Genomic DNA, 27,862 nt, shown 5'->3' with positions numbered 1-27,862 from the left:
ATTTTATCAGCAGTTTTTTGCACCCCAATTCAAGGGAAATATTATTAGCTAATTGTTTTCTGTAGCAAGTCTAGACCATCTACTTAAAAGACATCATTTAATACGGTCATCAAAGCTCAATTGCTTACAGCACAACATTTTCTGAGCTTACTCTAAGTTTGGTTCCACTGTGCATCTGTTGCGGCGCGTTCTTTGACAATTTTCAACGCCTTCAACGTTGGATCGACATCAACGTTGCCTGCATGAGATGGCAACTGTTGTTTGTAGTTGTAGCTGCGGTGGTGGCGGTGGTGTTGCTGGAGCTGATGCTGCTGTTTGATGGCTGGAAGTCTTTTGGGTTTGTGTGTTCGGCATGGCTATGGGTTTGTTTTGCCAGCGGCTGTTGTTATTGTTGCTGATGATTTTATTATTTTTCCTATGCACTTCCTATTGGGTAATATTTGATTTGCATTCCAGTTGATGCGCATCACGCTGCTGGGCCGCAATGAATTGCATTTTAATTAGATTCATGATTTCAGGTGGGGTTCCGGACGGCTTCTCAGAACGATCCCATTGCATTCCTATGGTAGCATTACACTAATCTTCGCCCGCGCTGACCTTTCCATACCAAAATAAGCAAATATGTTCAATCTATAAATTGAACATTCCAATACTACGAAGGAGACTGTAGCTCACTAACAATTGTTTATCTGTTTCTATCTGCTGGCCACTTAAAAATGTTACGTGTGTCAACACGATGTCAGCCTAAAACAAAATGCCTTCGGGCTGTTCATTAACACCTTTTCGGGCCCAGTTGAAATTTCACAGACGTCGAATGAAATTCCATGTGCGGTTTCATTAATTGTGTTTGCCCATGCCAAGTGGTAATGAGATGGACAAGTTGCCCCATGAACAATACTTGTTACAGGTTCTTTTTAGCCAAGCGCGCAAACAAAGACATCAGCATACACCGAGCTCCTCCGCCCGAGCCGTCGGCTCATGTTTATTATATGTAGGCGGCATCCATTGGTTCAGGCAGGTTTCTAATTTCAATAATTGTTAATTGTTTTGTTGAGTGCTTTTGGCTGTTGCTGGCCAATTGGACTTGATTGCTTTTTGGCTGGCAGGTTTCTCTAATATTCCCCATTTAGCTGGGCCAAATTAACGGCATTTTAAGCTATGTCAATAAAATTGTAAAATAAAATGTTTTAATATTTTTATATTAACTAATAAATAGGCCATTCCAAAAGATAACATCATTTTTTGACAGACAATATTATTAGTATTGTTAATATTATTTTTATTATTATTATTATTATGATTATAAATTATGGAATTTATTTTTGATAATATTCTGCTTACTTTCTAAGAGAAATTGCTAACTTGCTCATACAATTCTCTAGTCTAAGCAAAACTTTAATTATTAAGCTTTCTCACATTTCAGCATAGGCTTAAAGTGTCATAAATAACAATTTAAATATATAATTGGCAAATATTAAATTGATTCACAATAACAATCGGGCTCTATTGACTCCGGCTTGGATCAGTAAATATGTTTCAAACATCATCCATTAAATTGAGTCACATTCTGTGACTCATTATTTACCAGCGCAAATGCTATACTATAAAGGCAATAACAACAGAATATTCCAAAACTTGCCAATATTAGAAACTATTATCTCAAAACAACATCTCAAAATAAAGTAAATATTTGTATGCAATTATTAAAACTGCTCATAAAGGTGGGCATAAGAAACACTCCCACGCTAAGTACACACGACTAATAATTTAGCACAGTTAAAAGACAGTTTTGACTGAATTGCCAATAATGTTTAAGGTTTGAAAAGAAGCATAAACAAAGATATTGCAAGTCAGAGCCACACGAAAAAGAAAACCTCCAAGGTTTTTACTCACACATCTTATAATTTAACAACTTGTCTAGTTTAGAAGAAACATCTCGAGTTGTATTTGGGTTCTGTGAATGGGCCTTAGTTAAAGACAAAACCAGAAAGCGTATGCATGGGCCCTCTCAGAGTTATCAGCGTCATTAGACTTAAGTGCGCCATAATCCTCGGGCACATCCTCTCTTCCAGCCCAGTTTGAATGTTATTAAATGCAACTTGGCTTTAACTTTGGCGCTGTCAGCTTTTGCTGAATTGTTGTGTTGAGCAACTATTGATTGTTGTGGCCCACCATTAACCTGCTCTACTTGGGCCAACAGCCACTTGAACCCGGCTTGACACCGATTGCCAGCCAGCCAGCCTGTCAGTCCGTCAGCCACCCACTCGACTCGCCAAGTAGCCTCCATGTCCATAATGTCTCAATCTCAATAAAGTTGCCGGCATAACGCCTTCGAATTCATGTCATGGCACAAATATTCAAGTCAAGCCAAACGGAAGTGTCGGCTCACAACAAAGTGGCCCCCAGCCCATGCATTCGATAAGGACTTGCGCCGCCTGCTCTTCAGCCGATATACCCTATAGCATATCAATGCATATAGTAGCTGCCCAAACCCCAGGTCCGGCTTAGGCAAGGCTGTTTGGTGTATCCTTGTAAATGAGCACGCCAAAACTTTTGCCGTTGCCTTTGTTTTGTCACGTCATTGTTGCAAGCGACATGCCCCACACCCTCTGCTCCCTCCCTAACCACCCAATGATGCAGTGTACCGACTGCGTCTTTTTAGGCAGTTTCCTGGCTCACCTTCAAAGGTGGCGTCTGATTGCATTTGGCAAGCACATCCACTGCAAATGGTGCCAGCTAAAAAGTTATTTGTTTATTGATTGCCGTCATTTCGTTTTCGCTTTCGTATTATTTAATTTAAAAACTTGTCTGGCTTTCCCGTTTTATCAAGGACTTGCTGATATGGTTAGCATTGGAGGCAGTTGCAGTTACCGCAACTTAATCGAATTTATGGCCCACACTGGCAATTGGAATAGGGTTTTGGGGGCAAAACAGTAGTTACTCGAATGAAGAGGCCAATATGATATGATATACATAGCTCATCAGCTCTTACACAACACTTATAGATGATTGTAAAAATAAGATAGAAATAAATATATAAAAATAAAATAATTATAATTGATAACACAAATACTTAAGAGCTAAAAGCTCTTTTAACAAAAACTGATTTTTAAGAATTTTTTATTATTTACATTAGCAAATGTACTTTCTAGTAACTCGCAGTTTCTTTCTTTTCGCTTGGAATGAAATTTGCATTTTTTTGCTGCTTTGAAAATTCTTGAGAGTTGGAAAATGTTATTTACAGTTTTCATTCATCATTATAATGTCACTTTGCTGACGTAAGTGCACTTTTGAGTCATCGCAAAGCTAAAATAATTCATCAGGTTTTACAGCTTCCGTCGGTGTTATTGTGTGTGTGTGTCTCTCTGTATGTGTATGTGTGTAGAATGTCTTCTCTCTTCTGGCTTCTGTCTGCTGGCTTCTGTTTTTGTGGAGCAGAATTTGCAACTTAATTTGTTTGACTGAAGTGAAATTGTTGCTTGCGGTTTTTGTTCTCTGCTGCAAGTCTTACGACTACTATTATTATTATTATTATTATTAACATTTTGATGAGTTTTTATGCTCGGTGCAAACAAAACGGAAAGCCGCTTTGTCATGCGAAAAATGAAAAAAAAGGGCGCCATTGGGCTATAAACTATAGCGGGGAAATGTCAAGTGCAGCGACATAAATACATTATTGGCATTAACTTGAAGGCGCTCGGTTGGGGCAGCTGGTGGGGCTTGGGAGCAAAGTTCTCACTGCGGCGTCATCATGCACAAGTTGCTGCGGGGCGAACTTGCAACACACGATGATGCATTGCTGTTATTTTTAATTACGTACACAGCCCTGGCTACATTGTCTCACAAAAGTATCCGACAGATACAGGCAAGTACTTGTAGTTGCAGCCACGTTTATTAATTGCGCTCGCTTTTAAACTTGACACAGACTCGTAAGCATTTGCATATGACGTCATTAGCAGCTCTGTCGCTCTCGAGCTGTTGACATTTACGGCTATCGGGGGTCACTTAGCTATTCAATACATTTCGCACTTATCCATCGAGCGTGTTTCTCAACATTTTGTTCTTTGTGCGCTCGCCCATTGTCGGCTCGAGTGTCTAATGGGCCCACTGGAACAGAGGGGGCTGTCGGCGGTAATCTATATACTAGTTCTATGTACACATGGGCTGGGGATGTTTGGCGCCAAATGTCAAGGAGCTGTAGGCAACGCTTTGATCTTGTTTGACAGGCCATGCCATTAGTCCGCTTACAAGTGCTTTGGGCAAGACACATTTGCATTGGCCCAGTGTCGAAATCTAGTTTTAAATTTAGACTCTGTGAATTAATAGGCATATCGCATTTGGAATATAAGTTACTTTTGAGTAACTATGGACTAAACCATGTAAGACATTGTCAAATTACTCATTCAAGAATAAAGGCCAAATGTTTGACCCAGACTTCCAAAAGTGTGTCTGACCTGGAGGCAAGCTGTCAGCTCTTTTCATTAACTTTTCATGGAATAAGAAACATTTCTAATTAATGTCAGGATGTCGGGGCTAGACAACGGTGAGACGCACTTGGTGGGCGTGGCTTTCGCAGCATCATAAAATGTAATTTCTCCTATTTAATTGCCAAGCAGTCGGGCTCGCAAATGAGCAGAACATGCAAGCGGGCAGTCAGGGCGATGCAGCCAGCAGTCAGCAGTCAGCAGTTGCACCGACTGGTAGCAGCCATAAATGAGTCAACGACTGAGTGGCCGGCAACGGATAAGTTTCATTGCTATGCTGACCAAGACTGAGACCAAGTTGGACATGCAGTCCTGGCCATTGGCGGCAGCTCATAAGCCACACAGTAAAACGGCATGAAATAAAGAAACGAGTTAGCCAACAGCGTCGACCCTGTCGAGATGCTAAAGATTCTGTGGAAATGTTTATTAAAGTCGAGGATTTTATGATTATGCCGCACACAGTCCAGAACCTGGCCGACGCGTTAGTAGCCGCTGCTGCTGCTGTTGCCACTGCCTGTGGTAATCGTTGTTGTTGTTGCCACCGCCACCGCCACCGCTCAAGCGAGCGCGCTTGCGCCTGCGTGGGCAATTAATTTGGCCAACATCCACATCGATGAAATGCCATTCATATGGCCTGCCTGACTCGAAGACAGCCCGCTGCCTGGCTGGCTGCCTTTCAAAGAAATGCAAACTCAAACTCTGACTGGCTATTCAAATTTCAGTTTGGCAATTTGCGTTCCAGCTCATTCGGTAATTATGTGAAAATGCATTTTGGTGGCTCGAGCTTTTCCATCCACTGCCACTTTTGGCCTCACCCGAACACCTGCCCGCCTGCCAGCCGCTGTCAATGCATGTCAGCTTATTTCATTTGCAGTCGAGCAGTATTTTTGGCATGCCCGACTGCCAATTGGTTCCTATGCCGACTACTCACTGCGCATGCCTTCAGTTTCTCCATTTGGGTGGCTGTCGATGATGGCCCGACTGGCAGCCGGCTGGCCTGTGTACCGCTCTTTGTTGTCATATTAGTTAAAAATGTTGCGTTGTTGTGAGTTGCCAACTACTGTTAGAAATATCTTTAAAATTTCTTCAGTTCATACGGGTAATTTACTGATCAACAGCGAGCATATATTGAGGCTGCGCATTACGAGAGAGCATAATAGGAGACGTTTGATCATTATAATGTATAACGTATGCTCTTATTGGATGCCATGGCAAGCAACGAGAATTTAAACTTTTCATTTTATTCACTCTGACGATCTGTTGATCGTCAACGTGTCCTTACAGCCACTCACGCGAAGGCAAACACAGGTTATCACACTTGACGACAAGCAAATGGCGAAGAGGAAAACATTAATTAACCAAAATACATTTGGCAACATGACGCGCTGTGCGGAGGGTGGCGAGAGAAGAAAAGTTATGAACTATATATAAAAGCTGTGCTCCAGCAAAGTGCCAGAAAACATTTTCACCAATTTTTGCATATCTGCTGCGACTTGACGACGGCAGCAATGGCAACTGCAACTGGAACTGCAGCCACAACTGCAACAGCAACAGCAACAAATCAAATAAGGAAAAATGTCGCCAAACTTTTCAATTCAACTGTCAATCAGTTTGAGATAGCGGCGGTCTGGAGAGCCAGCGGCAACAATAATGACATTTATGCAAAATAGCCGTCGAGGCAGCCGCATACTCTGCAAGTCTTGACCTGACAAACAGACGGAGGGACGGGACAGGCGGGGTGTTGTTGCTCTTGTTGTGAGATGGGGCGAGCCAGGTTGCTGCTATGCGATGCCTTTCCTGGTCACCTTTGCCATAATAATTGCACTTGCATTGCATGCAAATCAAATTGTCATCACGCTGCCATCCTCCAACTGGCTGTGGCTGCTGCGTCCAGCGGCTTGCTTTATTGGTCCCAAAGGAGCCAAGTCCAACCCGACATTGACGACAGTCAGCCAGTGAGCCAGTAAGCGAGTTAGCCAGTCAACCAGTTCGAGCAGCACCGGCTGAATGATCGATGACAGAGTTTGTGTTTGATTGAAAGCAATTGGTGGCACCGTCACTTGGTCTTGCGTTCCTGATGGGCGCGGATGTCGGCGGCTTCGGTTCGTTTCGCTCTCAGCCCCAATACCCTCATCTCTTGCCACGTTTTTCTATCTTCTGCAGCCAGCCAGCCAGTGGCATTGTTTGCCGTTGTCTCGTTTCGGTAGCACACTGTGCGAAAATTATTGCCACACGCGGCCTCGGCGCATAAGGAAAATTTATTGCCTGGCAGCTTTTGCGTTGGCGATAAGTTTATCTTGGCCGCTTGTCGCGTCTAACGGCAAATTTTGATGCAGTGCAGCCATAATTGTCATTTGTTTATAGCCGCCCGATGCATATTCGTTACATTTGCAGTCAACTCATAATTGTCACAGACAATTTATGACATTTCCTCCACATTTGTGGTATCAACTCACAAAGTATGTCTTAAAAGCATGGCATGCTGGTGGCCAGCTAGCGAAAAAAGAGGCTGCATTTAGTTAAGTGATATCGGGATGAAGCCAATCTCAGTTTATGTTTGTTTCGCTAATCATAAGGTAATATATATTTTATATGAGAAATTATAATTTGAATAAGTATTTGTTATAAAAGACTATATGATAAGCACCTCTCGTAAATGATGCTGTATCATATCGTATCTCTTATGATGTCGACCTCTCTTTAACTACCTCTCTCTCTCTCTCCCTCTCTCTCTCTCTCTCTGGGTGCTGAGTGCAATGGCAAATCCGGCTAACAAATTAATTTGTCATATTAACAATTGCCACATAAAGTCACACGCTTGCCATACCCACCAGGAGTTGCTCATGAACATGAACATCATCAGCAGGTTGTTGATGATGATGATGATGATTGAGCGCAAGGGCTAGGCAGGCCATCAGTAAGTAACTAACTGAGCTAAGTTGACTAACTGCCTCAACTGAGCCTTAGCCTCCGGCAACAGCGTTGCCTCTGAGTTGAGCTCTGGCTCTGAATTTTACTTATATTGAACGATACGCAAACTTGGCAAAGCATGTGTTGTGCTTTGTTGTTGTTGGTGTTTTTGTGGGCTGTTGCATTTCGTAGGTTTTTAATTGAAAAAACATGTTTTACGAGCATCGCTAACCACGACGATGACTACAAAGAAAAAAAGCACAAAAATAACTCTGGGGCGCAGCCGCTGCAAAAGATGACGCTGTCGTTAGTTAAGCATCGCGTACTTCTTAAAACTCGATGCTTAGGTGCTCCACGCTGCATGCTTAATGCTGGAGATGCTGCCTAACAAGTCGCATTTAAGTACTTGCACGTTAGCTTTGCATCTGAAAACTCTTAAACGATTTGTTGGATTGTGGAATGCCTTGGCACGACTTAATCTCAGCACTGCTAATCATTCACAATAATACATTGTGTTCAACAGCGAGCAATCTTAAGGCGGATTAAAATACTTTTGAAATGTTCATTAAGATGAGATGTTGAAAAATAACAATTGGAATGTCTATGGATATATAAAGTAAATTAAGATTTCTTTTTACGATGTTTAATAGTCTAAAAATGCGAATTTGTAATTATTATGGAATTTCTATTTTATCTAAATTAAATTAAAGCTGATGGTTTTCTCATGGGTTCTTGCAATATTGCAAATTTCAGACAGACTTTCGTGATACCTAGTTCTTATTTTAGCTACAACTGTCAATCAAATTATGAAATATAATCTAACTACTCTTTTATAATAATATAATTAGAATATTTTATGTAAATTTGGAATGCCCCTATAATTTATAGCTTGTATGCGGCATACTTTGGAGCTATTTGCTTCTGGCTCTCGGACAGTTAATATTTCAATGGCTATGATATAGAGAACTTTAAAGTCTTAGTAATTGGCTTATCAGAACTATTCGTAACTAATGCATTTAAATAAGCACCTACCGTTAATGGTCAAGTTTTAATTAGCAATTAACTATGGCGTTGCATAATCTCAAACGGACAACGGCAAATGCACAGCGACTGCAAAATGCCGTGTCAGAGACAAAGCCAAAGCAGCAGACAATTAACTTTGGTAAGACCATCAAAATGCAAAGGAAAATGCAATAAATAAGCGAAATACAAATTAAATAAATGTGCGGCATTTAAACGCAACTTGCCAGCGCTTTCCGCTAATCTTAGTCAGTCGGCAAGCCGGCTGCTGTCCAGTCAGGGAGGCGAGAGTTGGGAAATGGCACACGCACATTGAGCGCAAGCTGCAAGTGGGTCTTGGAGCGGGATGCAACGAGGCCTGGGTCTGTGACACTTGGCGCATCTTTAAGCGAATGACCGCAAACGGCAGATGGGCGATTAGGCTGAAAGTCAACTTTGTTGAGTTGATAGCCAGAAGACGAGGCTGCAGGAGCTCGAAGACAGTAAGATAGAAAGTTTTGCAAGTGACCTGGCTACTGAGCCGAGAAATCGAGAAGCCAGAAGAGACCAAAGGAGAGAAATGCAAACTAACAGCCATAACTGAATGCAAAAATCCGCCAAATGCTACGAGTAATAAAAATTAAAAATACCGAGAGTGGAAAGTCAACTGCCCTCTGCCTCTCACTCCCTCTACTTAAGTTTTCTGTGTCTCTCTCTCTTTCTTATTCCCACCTCTATCTTCACTTATAACGGATAAGAGCTGCGAAATTGCGAAATTGACGCTGACAAGCCTAGTTGGCTAGGCCAAGTCCAAGTGGGCAACGCTGCGTATGCTTAATCAGCGCATTCGCATCGGCCGCTCTGTGCTGTGCGTGCAACTGTTGCCATGCTGTGACTATCATTAATTTTTCATATTCATAATCATCATCGAGTCAACGTGTTTTAACGCACTGCCAGTTAACAGCCACCTTTTGCTTTGGTGTCAAAATGCTTTTTTCTTTCACATTTTTCACGCGATTTATGCACCTTCTTGTGGCATCAGTTGCCACAGCCAGTGCCCACTTCCTCTCCATTTTCACTCAGCTCCAGCCTCTGCTCCACGCCAGCCGGCTGTTATCGCCCCATTCTCGTCTCGACTCGGCTCGGCTTGGCTTGGCTTGGCTCGGTGTCGCTCGCCTGCCACTTGGCCAAGATCTCTTACATGCAATGCATTCTGGCGCCCAAGTAACAGGCAAATTTTCGAAAGGCTCCTTTTTTGGCGAAGTGTTGAAACTTTGATGAATGCACATGAAAGTGCGAGATTATTATATGGCCATACGTTTGTGTGCGCACGAGATAATGCGAGGGCTATTCAAATTTTAAAAGAGCTGCAGCAGCGATTAAGTGTGATTATATGAAGCCAAGTCGAGGAACAAGTGTTGGGAAGATTTTGAGTAAGTCCATCGAATTAAATCAAATTGATATATAAGGGAAGAATATGTGATGCTAAGTGTATAAAGATGTTATATTAAATGAGCAATAAGAATATATGAAAAGAATATTACGGGTATTCCATTGCATTATAAACAACAACAAATGCAATTGAACTTAAATTTATAAATTATAAAATAGGAGAACTGACGACTATAGCTTTATATTAATGAACATGTAAAAAATGTCAGCAAAAAGATATTTTTCTATCTTTCTTCGGAATCATCTCTACTATAAATACTAACATATATGTAAAATTGTATAACTTTTAAGCATTTCCTTGCTAGTTGAGTTCGCAGAAAATATTTAAAATCCAGGCTCTAAAGCCATTGATATATTTTCCATCCGTAAAATTATTCAAGCAAAACATATTGCCTAAGCAAAATGTTGTCCAATTCTCACTGTAAGTTGAACGGCGACAAGTAGACATTTTTTTCATACCCTGCACATACCAAATATTACAAAACAGTACTAAGTATATGAGTACTAAGTATAAATATTGAAATATAGTCAACAAAAAGTGCTGAATGAATATTTAAAAAGCAGAAATATATTTGAAAATCTTGATACAGGGTATTTTTCAGTCAGTACAACAAAGTTCTTGTATTTCACTTTATTTTGCACACATGCAAATAAATAGGTAAGCAAGAAGTCTACTTGAAGACGTCCCGCTTCGTCTCCAAGAGTGCTAAAAGAGCGGCAGTAAAAATCACGAACACAATCGTTAAATTTGTAGAAAATAGTGTGAAAATCGACATAAACATATACCCTATATATATATATATATATATATATATAAAGTATATAAGGTGTACGACTGGTATGGAGTTAATATGTAAAATAAATGAAACTTTAAATGGCACTGGTTGAAATTTGGACGGCTTAATGCTTGAACGCAGGTACAACACAACCGAAGACAGTTTAATTACGGCGTGAAGTTGCGAACAGTCCGTTGTTTTGTACTTAGCCGACGCGTGCATCGTCACAGCGTCCCAGTCCTCGTCTGGCAGCATTTCTTAATACTTGGTAGTTAAGCTTTGGGCTTAGGCCTTTGTTTCATAGACTTTTGCGCGATTTGTTACCCCAGTTTGGTGTGTTTTTAATGCAAGCGTGAATCATAAAATCACTGCTTGATGGTGTTCGTGTCAGTTGGTTTTAACTATACATATAGACATATATAGCTTATAATAATGCATAGCGAATTTCCCACATGTTTGCCAATAACCTGGCCCTGAGGGATCAAGTGTCAGCTATTGGCTATTTTGTCAAGCTGGCAGTTATTGAGGATCTCATATTCTTCAGCTACGGAATATACATACATATATATGCCAGCATGCTTCCTCGATCGATTCGTTAAACAATAAATACATTTATGTAATAGCTTAGGCAATTTAGTGTTGCCTTTTAAATACAACTATTGTAATCTTTACACTTTTGGGGAGCTTTCTATGTGTTCATCTCGTTCCCGTCACATTCTCTCGATCGATCCATCAATCTTTCAAATCAATTGCCAATCCCTTTCCAGCATAGCTTTCTCATTACCAGAAAAGACATTTCATTAGTTTGCAATGACTAATTACATTGAATTACGATGGACTGCCAACATTTTATAGATTCATCGATCTGGGAACTCAAGCTTGAGTCGCTGGGCCGCGGCGCCAATCGCATTCGATGCAAAATGCAAAATGCAAAAATACGCCTCAACAGCAAAGACCCCATGCCGCTTAAAGGCCCATCAGCAGTCGAAGACGGGGCCAAATGATCAACTGCCAGGCATTCAAATAAATTAATTGCAGACGAGCAGCGAAATAAAATGCAACAGGTATGAAAATTTCTTCATTAGATCGTTAAAGGAGAAGCAATAACAACTCTTTTGGACGATCACACACAGCACAGGCAAAGCCTTCCGCTGTCAGATTTTCCATCGTGTCACGAAGTGCTGCGCATCAACGTGAGTGGATGTATTATCAACAGCAGCTACTTTTATCAATATCAAAGTAATTATAATACTATCAAAAGAAACATAACTCCTTTGTGATCCTATAGTGTCTACAGAATCTTAATCTAGCAATTTTCCTAATGTATTTGTCTGCTTCTATGCAAAGCCAATCGCTCAGACTGACAGCTAGATCTATCAAGCTTTGTATATATGATTCTCCTTCTGCTGCTAAGAGTACATGTATGTAAGTTGAAGTTGTTCCAGTCAGAGCTAAGCATCATTTAACAAATTTCGTTACAGTTAGATCAATGCTCCTAGATTGCTATAACGTGTCTTTTGACTCCGAAGGTCGCATGCGTGTTACCGTGTCTTATCGTAACGTGAAAAGGAAATCAGGCACGCGCCCATCTCTATAAGCAAGAGATCGGCCAAGCTATCGGCCTGCTGATCGCTTTATTAAGCCGAAAACAAGTTGGCAGCAACTTCGGCTGTATTTTAAATCAATAACCTGGCAATTAAAATCCATGCGGTGGTCCCATAACACGGCCTTGCCGCAACGCCGTTTAATAAAGTTAGCATTTGTATAATGTCTTGTCAAAAATTTATTGGCATTTTTTCCTTAACGTTTAAGAGTTTTCAGTTGTTGTTGTTGCTGCGATTGTGATCTCTGGTATGCCGCTTGAAATGGCTTTAGCTGACCGCCAACAGCGATTGTGGTGGACATATTTTGTGTCTGCTGTGGGTCCCCATTGTTATTGTTATTGTTGCTGTTGCCGGGGGGGTGTTGACAATTAAAAGACATGAAGCGATTGCCGATTCGATGGCAATTTTCAGCATTCATTTGGCTTGATTGCCGACAGTTAACAGTGCGATTGCGATCTGATAGGCTGGCAATTGCATACTTTTCACCTTTTGCCTCATTGCGAATTGATTAACTTATGCAAATGCCCAAATGTTGCCACAGATCTCCCCATGACAAAAGGCGTTGCCCTGCACGTTCTTCTCCTCTCAGCCCAAACAAAAACAAAGTACCAAAAGCAAAAAAACCTCTCCTCAAAATTTGACTGTATTTCTAATTTCCATCAAGCGGCGCTTTGTTGGCTCTGTGGCCCAACAGACAGCAGCGACTGACTCTGCATGACAAAAGATTCTCATGTTTTCCTTTGGCCAAACACAGCTCCAAAGCGACTTCGATGTCGTTTTCGTCGTCGTCGTCGTCGTCGTCATTGTCGGCGGTGTCGGTGGATTTTCAATTTCTAATGTAGTGCACGTTACGCCCTGAAGCGATTTTTATTTTATACTTTTTCGACTTTACGGGTTTTATTTATTTATGCTAGAGCTGGGCGACACTGTGGTATAGATTGCAGAATTTTCATTATAATTTCCTAATATACAAATTCGATATATTTTATTATAGTAAATATTGCAAAAGAAATATAGATAAAGTCATATTTTCATAGGACATGACTGCAGCTCAAGTAAAAATTGACTGACCAAGTTTATTCCAAGGATAACCTTTAAAGCTTATTATTAGTTTAGTAAAATCAGAAATCATTCCACTGTGCCTCATGGCGCCTTGTCCAAGGCTTCAGCCGCCATTTGATGACAAACTTCAAATTCAAAATGTTTGCATGCAATATTTGTTGTTGTCTATTTTATGATTGCTGGTTGCTCCAGCTGGTTGTCGGTGGAGCTGTTGTTGTTTGGCGATGGTGGTGGTGATGGTGGTGATGGCGTTGCTGCACACTTTTAGTCATCACCATGTCAGCGGCGCAGACAGCGATCCAAACAATCAAAATGATATGCAAATATATGTAAGAGTACCGCTACGAAAAAGGCGTGGGTTAATTGTGACTTTATCATACGACGGCCAAAAGGAACAATGAAAATTCGCAATCGAAAGGAAAAAATCAAATTTATTACAAATTTAAGCATAGAAACCAACACGACACCGGCCCTGGCGACGTCTCTGCCTTCGACTCCGCTAACTCCAACTCCAACTGAGACTTTGACTTCGACTGCAACTGCGACTGCGACTTCAACTTCCACTTCGACTTGAACACAAACGATGACGATGCGGCAAGTTATAGATTTCGTCATAGTTTCGGTAAGGCGAGATATGAATATCTGGAAATAAACCTGTCAACCGACACCAACGCCAACCGGCTGTGAACTACGAACTCGCAGACCGCCCAGCCGGCGGGTGGGCGGTGCCAAAACTAAGCCACCAAAACGCTGAAATACATAAAACACATTAACACAGCACTGGGAACGGAAATGGTCGCATGCATGTCAAGTTTTCCCATAGCAACCAGAAAGGCCCTGCAGTCGATTTAAGATTCGGACTGAAGCGTAACATATTCCAAACTTTAATGCAAACAACGGCATATGCAGTCTATGAACTACGAGCGGTAACAGTAACTGCAGCGGTAAATCTAACCGTAACCGAGCTGCATCCATATCAGACACACAACTCCTGCCTGTAGAGCAGACGAAAGCCGCGACCCACATATTCGGCATCGGTGCGAAAGGGCAGCACTATGGGACCGGCGGCTATATCCCTCACTGTGGCATGCATGGTAAAATCCTCAACCTCGATTCCATCGTTCAGTCGCTCTCCGCACAGTCGCACTGAATTGATGGCTATGAAGTCGTCCGGGCAATTGAAGATCCCAGCGCCGGCCTGGCCATCGGCCACCAGATCGTTTTCTGCTGTCAAAAGAAGAGCTCAAGGTGATTCCACATATTAAAAATCATTTTATATTCCATTTTCCTTACCCTCATCCTTATTGATGAGCTGAAAGTCGGGCTGATCTCCGCCTTGCTGCTCGGTGATATAGCTTACGCTGCACACGTTCTTAGACCTGGCCAAACATATTGCATAGTTGAGATTATTCTGTGTATGGAAAGCATATTAAGCACGAGCCATTTCTTAAGTTTCGTGTTGAGGAATAGTTACTAGATAGGTTGCCTCGCGGTTGTCCACAATGCTGCCAGCTACGTCATAGTTGAAGGACTTGATTATACCCTCACCGTCGCTGAAATATTGTAGGCAATTATCCGGCGCGAGCTCATCTTCAAGTTGTCTGATCATAATATTAAACGATCGCCCACCGCTGGAGACCTTGACAAATACCGAGAGATATATCTTGCTCTCATTGGAGTCGCCCACATGCACATAAACTACTCAATAAATAGAAGTGGAGTCTCATTGGAAAACTAAATTTTATCCCCTTACTACTTACTATGTTGACCCGTATTAATGCCACAGAGTATGGGTACTTGAAAGTTAGCATTGTGTCCAGATATGATGAACTGATCATCTAAACAATCACCATCTGTGGGGCGACTCAGCTAAAAATGAAGGACATATGTTTTATCTTAAAGACATTTTGGAAATTCAAATTTTTGAAATTTACACGAATCAATGGATCGAAATTATATAATGAGTGATCAGAAAAGATAACAACATATACCCAGATCTGTCTAGTCTGACATTATAATCGAGTATGTATAATGAATATATGTATATCCTTCCTTCCTCTTTAAGGAATTTCCAAAATACCTCGAACATTTGAAAGTCCAAACGCAGCTGCTGCACCCCCTTCCTGAGATTTACGATCAGCACACAGATCATCATTTCACGCACGGCCTGTGGATAGTTGGGACTCTCAAAGTACACGATCTGTTGGCTGGTAACATCGCCGCAGCCGTTAACAACTGAAAGCGAAAGTAGTTGGGTCGGGCACTCGATTAACCACAAGCGAACGCATGATCAGTTCAGCACTTGATCAGTGGACAGTAGGTAGACATACTCACAGATACAACAGGCGCCGACACCCTCGGCACAGCTTTCGGTGGGTATGCCGCCCAAGCTTTTACATTCGAACTCGTGATAGCAGACACCCTCCATGGTGCGTATGTCGCCCATCGAAACGCTGCACTTGGTGTTGGGAAACTTGATCACCTCGAAGAGACTCAAGAAGCCCTTGCCCTTAGATTTGGGTGCGCCAGGTTGTTTCTGTATAAGATTTGCCTCGATCGGCGATCCATAGATGAGCTGCTTAAGTTTATTTGCCAGCTTGGTGGAAAATGTCTGCGGCTGCATGATAGAGGTGCGCGTGGTGGAGGGAGTGGGCGGTGGAAAAGGCCTCATCGAAGGTTTTACCGAAGGTTTCACCGGAGGCTTAACTGATGGGTTTTCCGTTGGCATAACACTTGGCATCATGTCCGTGCTGTTGGGTTCAGTTGGCGTGTCAGATGGGTCCGTTTCTGGTTCCATGGAAGTCGGACGCATTGGTATAGTTGGTTCGGGTTCATCGGGTTCCATAGGCTCTGTCGGCGCCGGCGGCATCTCTGTCATCGGCGGTGCCATAGTCATCTCCTGTTCCTGTTGCTGTGCAAAGCTCTGGAGATGAATGCCCGGCTGGTAGCGCAACGTGTAGTGATAGCCTATACCATCGATGGACATACCACCAAATCGTTGTGGGGATCTTGTGGCGCTGTCACGCCTGCTCTTCTTTACGCCCAATGTCACGAAATCGCGACGATCATCGGCGCCAGCCACGCCCACATAATAGAGCGTCAAAACAAGAGCGCTTATCAATGCATCGCATTTTGACAACATTATTAACGGAACTCCACTTAGCGACTGCCTTCAGATCTTTGCAAGCTGCAAGCGCCGCTGGGGCTTCGTCTGTTTCAGCTTCAGCAGCAGCAGCATGTTTTCTTCGGCTTTATTAGAGCATTAATTGTGGTAGCCACCAACGATGTTGTCGGCTGTCAACACTGTCATCGTAGTCGGCTTTCCAGCTTTTCCCATCTTGGCTGCTGCACAACCTTCACTTTTGCAGTATTTTCTTACGTTCCTCAGCGATCAAACAGCAAAGTCACGCTGTTGTGATCGCACATGTGTTTCATGGCTCTTGTAGCAATTGCGACTGTTGCTGTTGTTGCTGCTGTTGCTCTCTGTCAGCAACACTTGAGCTGCCAAGAGGCCAAAATCATGGTGACATATTTTAACAAATTATCCTAAAATTATGCACCTTAACTCTGAGGAGACTTAGACAAAAGAATAAAACAAGCTGGGAGTATGAGTTGGCACAAAAACAAAATATCAAATAAAACCTCAGCAATAGATGAACTACAAAATGGAATAAGCCAAATCTGAATAATTAAAAGTAATCTCTGGAGCGTTCAACTAGAGCATAAACTAGCTTTGATGTGAATATGCCCCAATAGCCTAGTTAATATAGAGATTTTTGATAACATTATTAAAGTTCCACAAATTTTTGTAATTTGTAAATGTGCTGACAGATGGCTAGATAGACTGCCATAAGTACTCATTTCAATGAGTTTAGGCTTCAGTTCACTGATTCTCAACTATTCAGCCAAACCACGCAAAGTATTTCCCTTTTATATTCGTAGTTCTGTTTTTTTAAATAATATTCAACGTTTATTTAAAACCAATCGGAACTCATATTTAAATCTTATTCTACAACAGTAAAATATACATTTGTAGAAAACTGAAGACGCTTTTCGAATAACCAATCGATTTCCAGTAAAAATTCACCAGACGGCCAAGGAACGGGCACAGTGTCATAAAGTATATGAAGCCCATCAACAATTTGCGAGCCCTACACGAAACAATTATCAAGTGACTAATAATATTGTTAAAAGAGTACAAAATTAAACTTACCACATAAGGACACGTATGATTAAAATTAGTAAAGTTCTTAACCAAGTTGTAAGCCAATATTACAATAGGATTATATGGCTTCTTAAGAAACCGACAGACATCAAATTTTGGCTTATAAAGCCAAGGCTTATAGCCATTTGCTTTAAGAGAAAACTGCGATTCCACAGTTATATCATTAGCAGGATGCAAAACGGTTCCATTAAAATTTAGAACAGTCTTGTTCCGATTAATAGCTTTCAAATGACACCTGTGTATTAGCATCCACGATTTATTATATGAGTTGCAGACTACATTCGTAAACTTAACTTGAGCTGCATTCTGAAGTAAATAAATTATGTTCAAGCCTATTTATAAATAGCCCAATTTTTAAACTTACATTCAAGCTGAAATTTAGTATAAAACAAACTTGAAGAATGCCGACAGTAAATAAGGCGATTTCCATAGTTACACTTTAGTTTGACTGCTCAGTACTAAATATTGCAATTTTGTAATGCTCAAAGTAATCATTTCGGTAAACCCGTATGCGATGAACGGAACTGATAGCAAAAGTCTTGTGCATTTAAAACTAAAAGCTATGCCATACCGTGCAACCGACTCCATAATACTCGTTAAAGGTGCAAAAACAGAAAAATTTTCGGGGGCCTAACTTAACAATTATAGACTCTTATAATAATAGGCTTATTATACTATTTGTAGAAGAGGTCAACAGCAATACAACGGCAAATCATGGATCCTAGACAGTAGCTTTAAAACTAAAGAAAGACAAAATTATAATTTAGCTGTGCATATATGTCTAGCTAAATATTGTTTAGTATTTATTGCCTTGATTCCAAATAATAATAGTACACATGCATACACAATTTCATTAACTGAAAATAGACGGATATTGCTTAAGACTAATATACCCTTTTCAGTTTGCGAATGATTCTAAAAACGCGAATTTTCTGACTGACTGATTGAGCAATTTGGGAATCATTGTATAACGTGATAGATTAAATGCTGGATAACAGACGATCGGAAAAGGCTTAATTAAGTCTACTCTTCCATACCTAATCTTCCATAACTTTCATAAATTATAATAGATCTCTGACTTAACGCATTCAAAGTTATAATATAATTAAGGATGTCGCATATATTTATTGCGTTCTTTGTTGCCAATTAATTAGTGATTAAATACATTGAATTTTGCTGACTTTAGATGAACTGCTGGCAAATATATTGTATACAAATACATTTAATTAAGCTTGCCCTTTTTGTGCTGAATAGGTATATTTATAGTATCATCACGGAACTCGCAATGGTAAACTGTGGTTTCATTATCTCTAATAGCTTATAATTATAATATTCAAAAACAAACGCCCGCGTTATCTCTCATATTTTAATATATGTTTGTCAAATGCGCAATTACTTATAATTATTTTGCCGTGTTTTTCAAATGATTCAGGCAACAACAGTAAGCTTTAACAGCTGCAATAGTGGTTAGCTGTGCATAATAATACCGATTTCAGTTGGCGTCAACAATTAACAATTTCAACCTTGTTGTGCACGATGCATGTGCCTCTCCACAGAGCTGCTCAACTACGCCGATGATCACATGGCGACGATGATGATGATGATGATCGTGATAATGATAATGCACTTGCAATCGCTCATGTGCATAAAAAGCTGCTAAATGATTTTCTGATTTTTATTTTGATTTCAGTTTCAGTTTCTCTTGGAGCGACACTCGACTGCTCTTCGATCGCTGTTGCAATTAAGTACAAGGAAAATGCCAATTTGTAACATCAAATATCAAATACCCTTCTAGACTTACTTACATGCAGAATATGCCTCATTGCGATCACTTGTAAATATGTAGAACCTATTCTCTTTAGAGTAGAGTAGAAAATTGATCAAGAATCGTTCCTTTGACAGCTTTGTTCTAAGGTCTACCAATTAATCAGGCTCATGTAATACACTGCCTCCGAAAGTTGTCCTATGCCTTACACATTTCGTGACATCATTATAATAGTCGCCATAAACGTATAATGATCTCGATTGCTTAAAAGCTAAGCTCATTGCAATCTTGGATGACTGCTGCCTGGCTTGAATGAGCCGGCTTGAACATTGGACATTGATACTACCTGATGCTACCAATTTGCATACTCAATTGCTGGCAACACTCTCATTAGGCACTGTTAATTATGAAAGTTTTAATTGATTTCGCATCATCCGGCTTTGGCATGGAAACTTATGCCTCAATGTTGCAATCGCATTCGCAATTCGCAATCGAAATCGATTCGAGCAACGACTCGTCGTTAGCATTTAATTTATTTGAAAGTAATTATCTCTAACGCAACTGACATCGATGGGTTTGCTGCTATTTGCCGCGACGATCTCTTTATGACTCTGAGTTATTCAACTGCTGAAGAGCACTCAACTAGGTACTACAAGCTGACTAGACGAGACCAGGAAAACGGGTTCGCATATATTTGCTCCTCTTGTGGAGGTTATATTCAATTGGTTGCGAAACCTGTCACAATATAGAAGAAGACGCCGCTGTGGACATTAAGTATATATTCCCTTGATCAGCATCAATTAAAACCCAACTGGATCCTGGGGCATCATCTGGAAAAGCTATTCATTTGGTTATAAGACTAACAAGTGAAAACATTTCTAAGAAATTTATATATCTATTTTATAGAGTATTTAGACTTTGGTAAACTGTTCTTTCTCATTTTGCTTGATATGGAAACTGCGTTTTAGAAAGTTATAAGGAAAACAATCGTTGTGAAGTAATTTAAACGAATGAGTAATGCAAATTTAAATTAGAATTATACTCAAAACTGTCGTAAAAAGACTTAAAAATGAATTTAAATTATTAAGTTTGGTTTCCCATGAGAACTTTAAGCATAAACGAGAGAAACATAATTTCTTATTACCCTAATCAAACAATAATAATGCTCATATGAAGATTAAGAAAAACAATATTTTTAGTTTATGAAACTCAAAGGCTTATTAAGGTAAATACACTCTTTTAGTTTTAGTTAGTTTCCCAGATTTTAGCATTAGTTGATGTTTGCACAACACTCCAATATTTGCATTCAACTGCTGCTCCTCTCTCTCTTTATCTGTAGAGCTGCGGTTACCTTGAATTGTGCTCTTTGAACGCCACATAGAGAACACGTACAGACAATTCCCATCCATTAATTGAATCAAATCGAACGTTACGCATGCGTCGCGCCAAATGACAAAGGGAGCCGCCAATGCTTGGCTGCAATAACTGGGAGAGGCTCACACATGTGTGGCTCTGCTGCCATAGATGATGAGGAGCCGGCCAGGGTGTCCACTTCAGGCAGCAGACAGCAGACAGCAGACGGCATTGTGTGCATTATTGTTATTGCTATTATGTTATGCATTTGTATGGGCAAAGTGGGAATCGCCGTTGGAGCGAAAGAAGTCGCCAAGTGGGTGTAGGAGTAGGGAGTGCAGGTTGGGATGGGGCTGCTGGGAATGATCAGTAAACTGGGTGCTGGGCACTTGGCAACCGGCGAATCAAACCGTGCTAAAACCCACTTAATTGACATTTAGTGGACACTCGAATGCGAATTCAAATGCAAATGCTGCGCCATGAGCAGCCGCCACAGCAGCTGCAGCCAAATGCAATCCGAGTGCCAAAGAGCCGATGCACATCAGCTCTATAAGTAGTATGCCTTTTCGACTGCTGTCCATTTACCGAATGGGCTGGCATTCTAATGCGACTTTAGCCCCAGTCGCAGCCACGCCAATGATGACGTTGATAATGAGCATGTTGCCCACTCGTTGCTGCTGCTGCTGCTGCTGTTTGTATACCCTTGCCCGGGGTATCCTCGCTTGATCAAATAATAGGCAACGCTTAGAAGGAGTCAACTTTTGCTCCAGAAATATGCGGAATGCTGCAGTCGAACAAATTATTTGTGTTTTTAAGATAATCTTATATATTGAAGAATGATAGACCTTATCCCTAGTCAACCTTATTCGACCTATGGAGCCATCCAATCAATATTACATATTGGTGTCTATAAGAGTATTTAGCTTTCGGTGTTATTTCCTGTTGTTGTTGTTGTTCTAGCCATGATTTCTGAAGATGCAGCAGCAGCAACGGCAGCAGCAGACATCATTACAATATAATTGATGGGTTATAAACCGGTAACGGTAAATCGAAAAATTCTCTTTAGCTTTTTGGCTTTTTTGGCCAACGCAAAGCACAGTTTGCTTGTTTTCCGCTTGGAAATTATTATTGTTCCATTTGACAGCTGGCAAGATGTGCGTATGCATATGGGACGTAATGCCACCAAATCGGGTGGCAATTGTCCGTATTTGACATAGAAAACTACTTCGCTTATGCGGCATGTTGTTTGGGTGGCGTTCAATATAAACATTTCTGATCCGTCTAACATAGATATCAAAGACTGTATTCATTGTGAAGTGAACTGTGTTTTAATATCTAAACAAACTGCGCAGTTTCAATGCCAAATTGAAGAACTCGACCTGCATGTCATGTGAACCATAGCTATCTCGTCCAGACTCTATAAGAAGCGATTCGTTTCAATGTCATTTTTGCCCAAGCTAAGCCTGACCGATTCAGTCACTGAAAGTGTTTCGCTTAAGTCGAGCCATTAAAGCAAAAACTTCAGAAAGTTCAAAACAACTTTTGCGGTTACGGTTTTGTAGATCTTTTGTTTTTATATTCCATTATTATTTTTTTAATATGGTCTTATTATGCTGCCTAAACCGCAGCTGCGTCGGCTGTTTTTATCGTTGCCAATGTTGCATGCACCACAAACAAGCGAATCGACGATCGATTTGAAGAAGCTTGCCATAAATGGTGCGTAAATTAAATGTTTTATTATTTAAATGAAAGGGGTAAAAGTCTGGGTTAACATGTCTTGACTGATGCGCTACAGTTAAAGAGAAGATATATATATATATATACATATGTATATGTAATTTGTTCATAATTCACAGATAAATATACAGATAAACAGTTGTCTAGAAAAGTAATTAAATTTATAATTATTTTCAACAGTAGCGTAGCGAATCGAAAAGTGCGTTTTGGCCTATTGATGGTTAACTTGGCTAATTCTATGCCATGCAAAAGTTACCTCAAAAGGATGTGAGGCGGAAGCTGGAAGTTTAGCTACAGCTTGGGCTTTGGCTTTAGCTTTGGCTTTTGGCTGCATTGTTGCCGCCGCTACGGCCATTGCCGTTGGCTCTTTTTGGCAACATGTTGCAGCAACACTTGTTGGCTGGCCGAGCGAGACAGTTCCTTTGTCTTGGGCCAGACTCGACTCCTGTGCGTGGCTTGCGGTTTTTTTCTGGCGACTGCCCAAAGAGCTCCTCCACACAACAGCACATTGATCAAGATCCATAATGAGCGATAACTGCAGTTGAGTTTTTGTTGCTTTGCTTTTGTTTCGTCCTGAGATTGAGCGCGCTTTTTGTCGATGCATTAGTTACGTATCTTTCGGATGCAGAGCAAACATCCGCTGCATGTAGCGGCATTTTTTTCGATTTTGTTTGTGTCTGTGGCGCTGCAAAATTAAACTGTTAACTTGCCATGTTTAGCTGCCATTGTTTGTGGCCTGTCCAGACATTGTTTGGCTCAGTCTTAGCTCGTGGGTAACATATGTATCGATGTCTTGTAGCTGTGTGCACGAGTATGTGTAACTACATATCTGTTTCTGTATCTGAATCTGGTATCTGTATCGCTATCTAATCGCTTTCTAATGGCCTCAGCTCGCCTGGCGATCTATGTTACCTGTCAGCGGCGCTTGTTTACCTAATAGATTTCAGGCTACCAATTTTTTGTTTATTTATCTCCGTTTTTTGTTTTTTTTTTTTTTTTTTTTTTTGTCTGTGCAGCCGCCAACCCATTTTGAACATTTTAATAAATAAGAAAATCTTTTTGCTGCCATTTTCCCCCACTTAAGCTGGCCTTTAAACTTTACTACATGGAAAATTGCATGTCTATCGTTGGTTCGGCAGCAACAACCTTCAAAATTAAGTTGTCTCGATTAGTTATTTATTTTTTAATTATCTCCAGCTCAGACAGCAACTACTTTTTTTCTCCACTGTCCGTAATTAATTACCAATTGTAGTGTGATGAACTTTAAGCGAATATTGATAGTATTTACCTGTCTAAATTTACGATTTAAGCAGACAAATTGTGCATAAATCAACTGCTGTCGATGGACTTGAATTATCGTGAGAAATTGATACAAATTGTAACCTAAATTCTGATACAATTTATTGGTATTACTCTACCTAAAGGAAATTTATACATGTGCGAAATAAAATAAAATATATTAACTTGAAGGCAAAAGCATTTTCAATCAAAGAAACTCAATTACATAGTATACTCTTGACCATAGTCCAGCTGGCCTAGATCTGTCTTTTATTAATAATAATTGACATGTTGTACAAATCTAACTAGGAGAGAGAGAAATCTTGCAATGCTGATCATCAATTAAAAATATTCTTAATATTCCTTCAGAACAAGATAGAATCTAAAATGTATATCGAAAATGTAATATTTAACGTATTTACCTTTTAGCCAACTGCCGGAAGTGGGGAAAATCATAGATTCTCATGGCATATAGCAAAGCGTTGCCATATATTAGAGTCAAATTATACTGAAAGCTATTGTACAGACTTCTCTGAAAATATCATGGTTATGCATGGGGACAGGTAAATGCATTTCCGTCAAGTGCTAAATTATGCAAAAATGATTACACTCAATATGTTAGAGTCATACATCAAGCATTTAGCAACTTTCTACATCTGCATAATAAATTGAATACATCAGAAACTATAAATAATTGCCAACAACTGCAAACAAGCAACAAGTTCAGACGGCAAATGAAGAAATTTTGTTAGAATTGCGATTTTTGAAAAATGTTTGCGTGTGTGCGTCTACGTGTGCGTGTGCGTGTGCGTGTGCCTCGCAGCGAAGGCTAATGGCCCCAACAGAGAACAACAACAACAACATCAGCTAACAAGTTGGCCAACTTGTGCGAGACAAGTGCAGGTAACACCATTGCCTGGTTCACCTGGTGGCACCCTGTACAAAGCAAAAAAAAACAACTCACAGGTAAATCACAAGACAACGGCAATAACAAACCAAAAAGCAGTTACAAGAGGCAAATTAGTTGTTAAAGAAATTATATGTATATGTATAAAAAAATGTATATATTTAAATATTTTTTATATTTGACAAATATAATTCAAGAAACAATAAAAATATATATAAATAAATAATATAATATAATAATATATGCGTTATACATTTTAAAAATACAATAAATAAAACAAATATTCTTTTTACTTATTTCAGTTTAAAATTTTTAATAATTCTTCACTGTAATAATTACTCTCTTAATTAACTCTTTAACATTCTTGGCACACTCCAAGCCCTCAAAATGAAATTTATTTATGAAAAATTAAATTATTTGACCTTACTTTAATGGCTCATTTCATATTGCCACAAGCGCATTGTAGCGTATTGAATGCTGCACCAGGCCGCTGCCAATTGACGCAAGTGTGTGTGCCACAAGCCAGGAGATGACCGCGACCGCGACAGCCGAGTCGGCAGTGGCAGACTCAGAGGTAGAGGCCAGGCAATCGGCCAAACTGTCAGGCATGGTGCGTTCTGTGCCAAAAGAGCAACCGCAGCAACAGGCAATTGGCAACTGGCAACTGGCAACTGGCAAGCAGCAGACATTGGACATGGACAGCCGACAAGCAGCAGGCAACAGGCAACAGGCAACAGGCGCAAGTCAAGTGAATGGCCAATGACCACCAAATTGGCAGTAAAGCATACAAAAATAACTTCAAATGGTCAAAAGGTTAACAAAATCAAGCAATGTGCGCGAAAAGAACACGATTTGTACAGTGGGTACAAGCAGGGCTGGGTGCAGATAGAGCTTGTTCCGGGATGATGCTGTTGCTGTAGCTGTTGCTGTTGCTGCTGCAGCTGTTGCTGCCAGTCAGCCAGCAGCATGTGCAACATGTTGCCAGCATTCCGTCAGTGGCGTCGAATGCTGCTGCTGCTGCCGCTGCTGGGATGCCGGGCAGCATAATCCCCCAGCCGATGCACAGCTAAAAAAATGATTAATGAGTTGCCTCATTACTTCGCGAAAATCAATGTCGCGCATTGCACTGTGCCGGGCCAGAAGGAAGTTGGCCATGTTGTCGCTGGGCCAGTTGCCGTTGCCGTTGCCGTCGCCTTGTCGCCTTGTCGCATAATAAATCGATCATATTTTTATGGCAGACTCAAATATCAAAATGTCAGCGCTGATTCTGATCAACTGCGACAATCTGCTCCTGTCGCACACGACGCTGCGACGCAAAAAGATTCTTTAGCAGCGCCTCACATGTGTTTGCCGGCAGCCTTGGAGCGCCGTGTGCTCTGTGATCGAGTGACTGACTCCGACTCCAACTTCGACTCTGGCTCTAAATCTGAATCTGAATCTGAAGCGGAGTGACTCTCGCGCGCTTCGTGCTTGTGTTTTTTTTTAATTGCGGTCGCGCGTCTGCTTCCAGTGCCCGCTTGAGGTCTGCCTGCCTGTTGCAGTGGATCTGGATCTGCGCCTGCTGTGGTGCTGACTGATTTTATTTATTAAACTGTTGACATTCTGTTTACTCGACTGGCGCTTTGCTTCTTTTGATTCCATCACCCGATATCGATATCAACAGCTGCGCTGGCGCTTGCAACGCGTTGAATTTATTGCGGCTTGTAGTAATTGATTAACTTGAACGAAAGCTGCGATTGATTGTCAACGGTTCTGCTTTAAGAATCGTGTAGTATTAATAAAAAAATAAACCCAAATGTGTATAAATCTCAGTTGCAGTTACTAATATCAATTTGCCTCGATACAAAAGATAAGGCTTAAACAATGCATTTGGAGTGCCAAGAAATTGGGTTTAGTAAACAACTAAAATATTTAGTCTTTAAATAACCCTTATGAAGTTCAAAAATAAATCTTGCTCGCAAGATCGGTGTATGCCACGCAGCACCTTATATATAAAATGATTATGAACTGCTTTAAAATTAATATAAATGCCATAAGAGAAGTACAGCCACTAGAGAAGATAGACTAGATTCCTCTTGGCAGGTAAGACAAAAAATCTCTCTCTTAGTCTTTCTTTAATTTTCTGTATTATTTATCTGGATTCATAATAGCAGCTAAGTCTAAAAATCTCTATTTTACTGTTGTTATATCCATCATATGTAGGCACAATATCTGCATATAGAAAATTGATCTCTAGAATCTATCTATTAGCTGTTTAATCTATAGCAAAACTTCTCCAAAACTTTCCATTATAAAATATATTATTTATGACTTTTAACAACTTTAAAACGACGCTCATCGCACACTGAATCAATAGTACTTAAAATACATCCTCTCTCTATTCAATGCTCGCTGCTCTAGCTTCATATCTTAATCGTTGCGGAGAAAGTGTGATATAATAAAAAGTATTATCAAAGTGCTTTGAATCAACAGCAAGTGGGAAATTTATTATCGTTAGACATATTTATTTTAAATGCCGCAATGTTGTTGTTGCTGTCGAGGGGCCAATAAACCGAAGCGATTGAACTCTTTATCGCTGGGGTTACAATGTCAACAGACTTGGTCAGAGTAAATATTGTAAATCTATAAAGGCGCACATATATATACTAATGCCAAATCGAACTGGCCTGGGGCGTGGGGTTTAAAATTTTATGACCTTTATCAAAGTATGCCCAGTTCGAGTTTACTTTTCCCACATAGGGCAAAAAAGTAAACGATATCTATTTCAATTAGATCAAATATACTAAACGAAATATTAAAGTCAATAACATTGAATGCGTGTGTTTGGCAATGGATGTTGTTCTGCTGTTGTTGTCCGCAGCACAGAAAAAGTTGAATGGCATTGCAAATGCGCAAGAGCATGAGCTGTGGCCAGCGGATGGAGCAGGTTGTCAGGGTTTCTTCATTTTCTTTAGCTTCTACAAAGCGACAACAGCAGCTAAGTGCCAGCAGCAGTTTGATTGTTATTGCCAATGAATGAATGCACTTGCTACCTTCGTCTGTGAGGATTGTCTGGCTCTGACTCCGACTCCGACTCTGACTCCAACGCCAGCAACAGCAACAGCAACAGCATCAACTGCACAACAGCGCCAGGGGGCATGCAACACATTTTGCAGTCTGCTGCTATAGCTTCTGCTGCCATTGTTTTCACTTCGACTGCTGCCCTTTGTTGTTGCGTAAGCCCAGGGGGGTGTGTTGATATTATTGTTGTTTTCCTGGTTGTTGCTGCTGCGACTGCAACTGCTCTTGCTTCTGGTTATGGGGCATTTGG

At 40.6% G+C, this 27,862-nt stretch overlaps 2 protein-coding genes across 2 annotated transcripts; both read right to left on the bottom strand.

The window, feature by feature from the left end:
• Positions 1-14,216: 14,216 nt before the first annotated feature.
• Positions 14,217-16,429, bottom strand: LOC111603630. Its single transcript, XM_023321299.2, has 6 exons — positions 15,622-16,429; positions 15,368-15,522; positions 15,048-15,156; positions 14,762-14,985; positions 14,581-14,698; positions 14,217-14,514 (listed from the first exon to the last, which is right to left on the bottom strand). The coding sequence occupies exons 1-6, from the start codon at positions 16,427-16,429 to the stop codon at positions 14,264-14,266; spliced, it is 1,665 nt and encodes a 554-aa protein (XP_023177067.2). The 3' UTR covers positions 14,217-14,263.
• Positions 16,430-17,254: 825 nt separating this feature from the next.
• LOC111603644 lies at positions 17,255-18,004 on the bottom strand. The gene is made up of 3 exons (XM_023321322.2): positions 17,877-18,004; positions 17,501-17,818; positions 17,255-17,438 (listed from the first exon to the last, which is right to left on the bottom strand). Exons 1-3 carry the CDS (start codon positions 17,940-17,942, stop codon positions 17,292-17,294), a joined length of 531 nt encoding a protein of 176 aa, XP_023177090.2. The 5' UTR covers positions 17,943-18,004; the 3' UTR covers positions 17,255-17,291.
• Between the last annotated feature and the right edge of the window lie 9,858 nt (positions 18,005-27,862).

The sequence above is a fragment of the Drosophila hydei genome, unplaced genomic scaffold, assembly GCF_003285905.1.
Source record: "Drosophila hydei strain 15085-1641.00,03,60 unplaced genomic scaffold, DhydRS2 tig00008121-arrow-pilon, whole genome shotgun sequence".
In the NCBI taxonomy this organism is placed as follows: Eukaryota; Metazoa; Arthropoda; class Insecta; order Diptera; family Drosophilidae; genus Drosophila; species Drosophila hydei.
The sequence above is the reverse complement of the archived record's forward strand: the minus strand, read 5'-3'. Positions and strand labels throughout refer to the sequence as shown.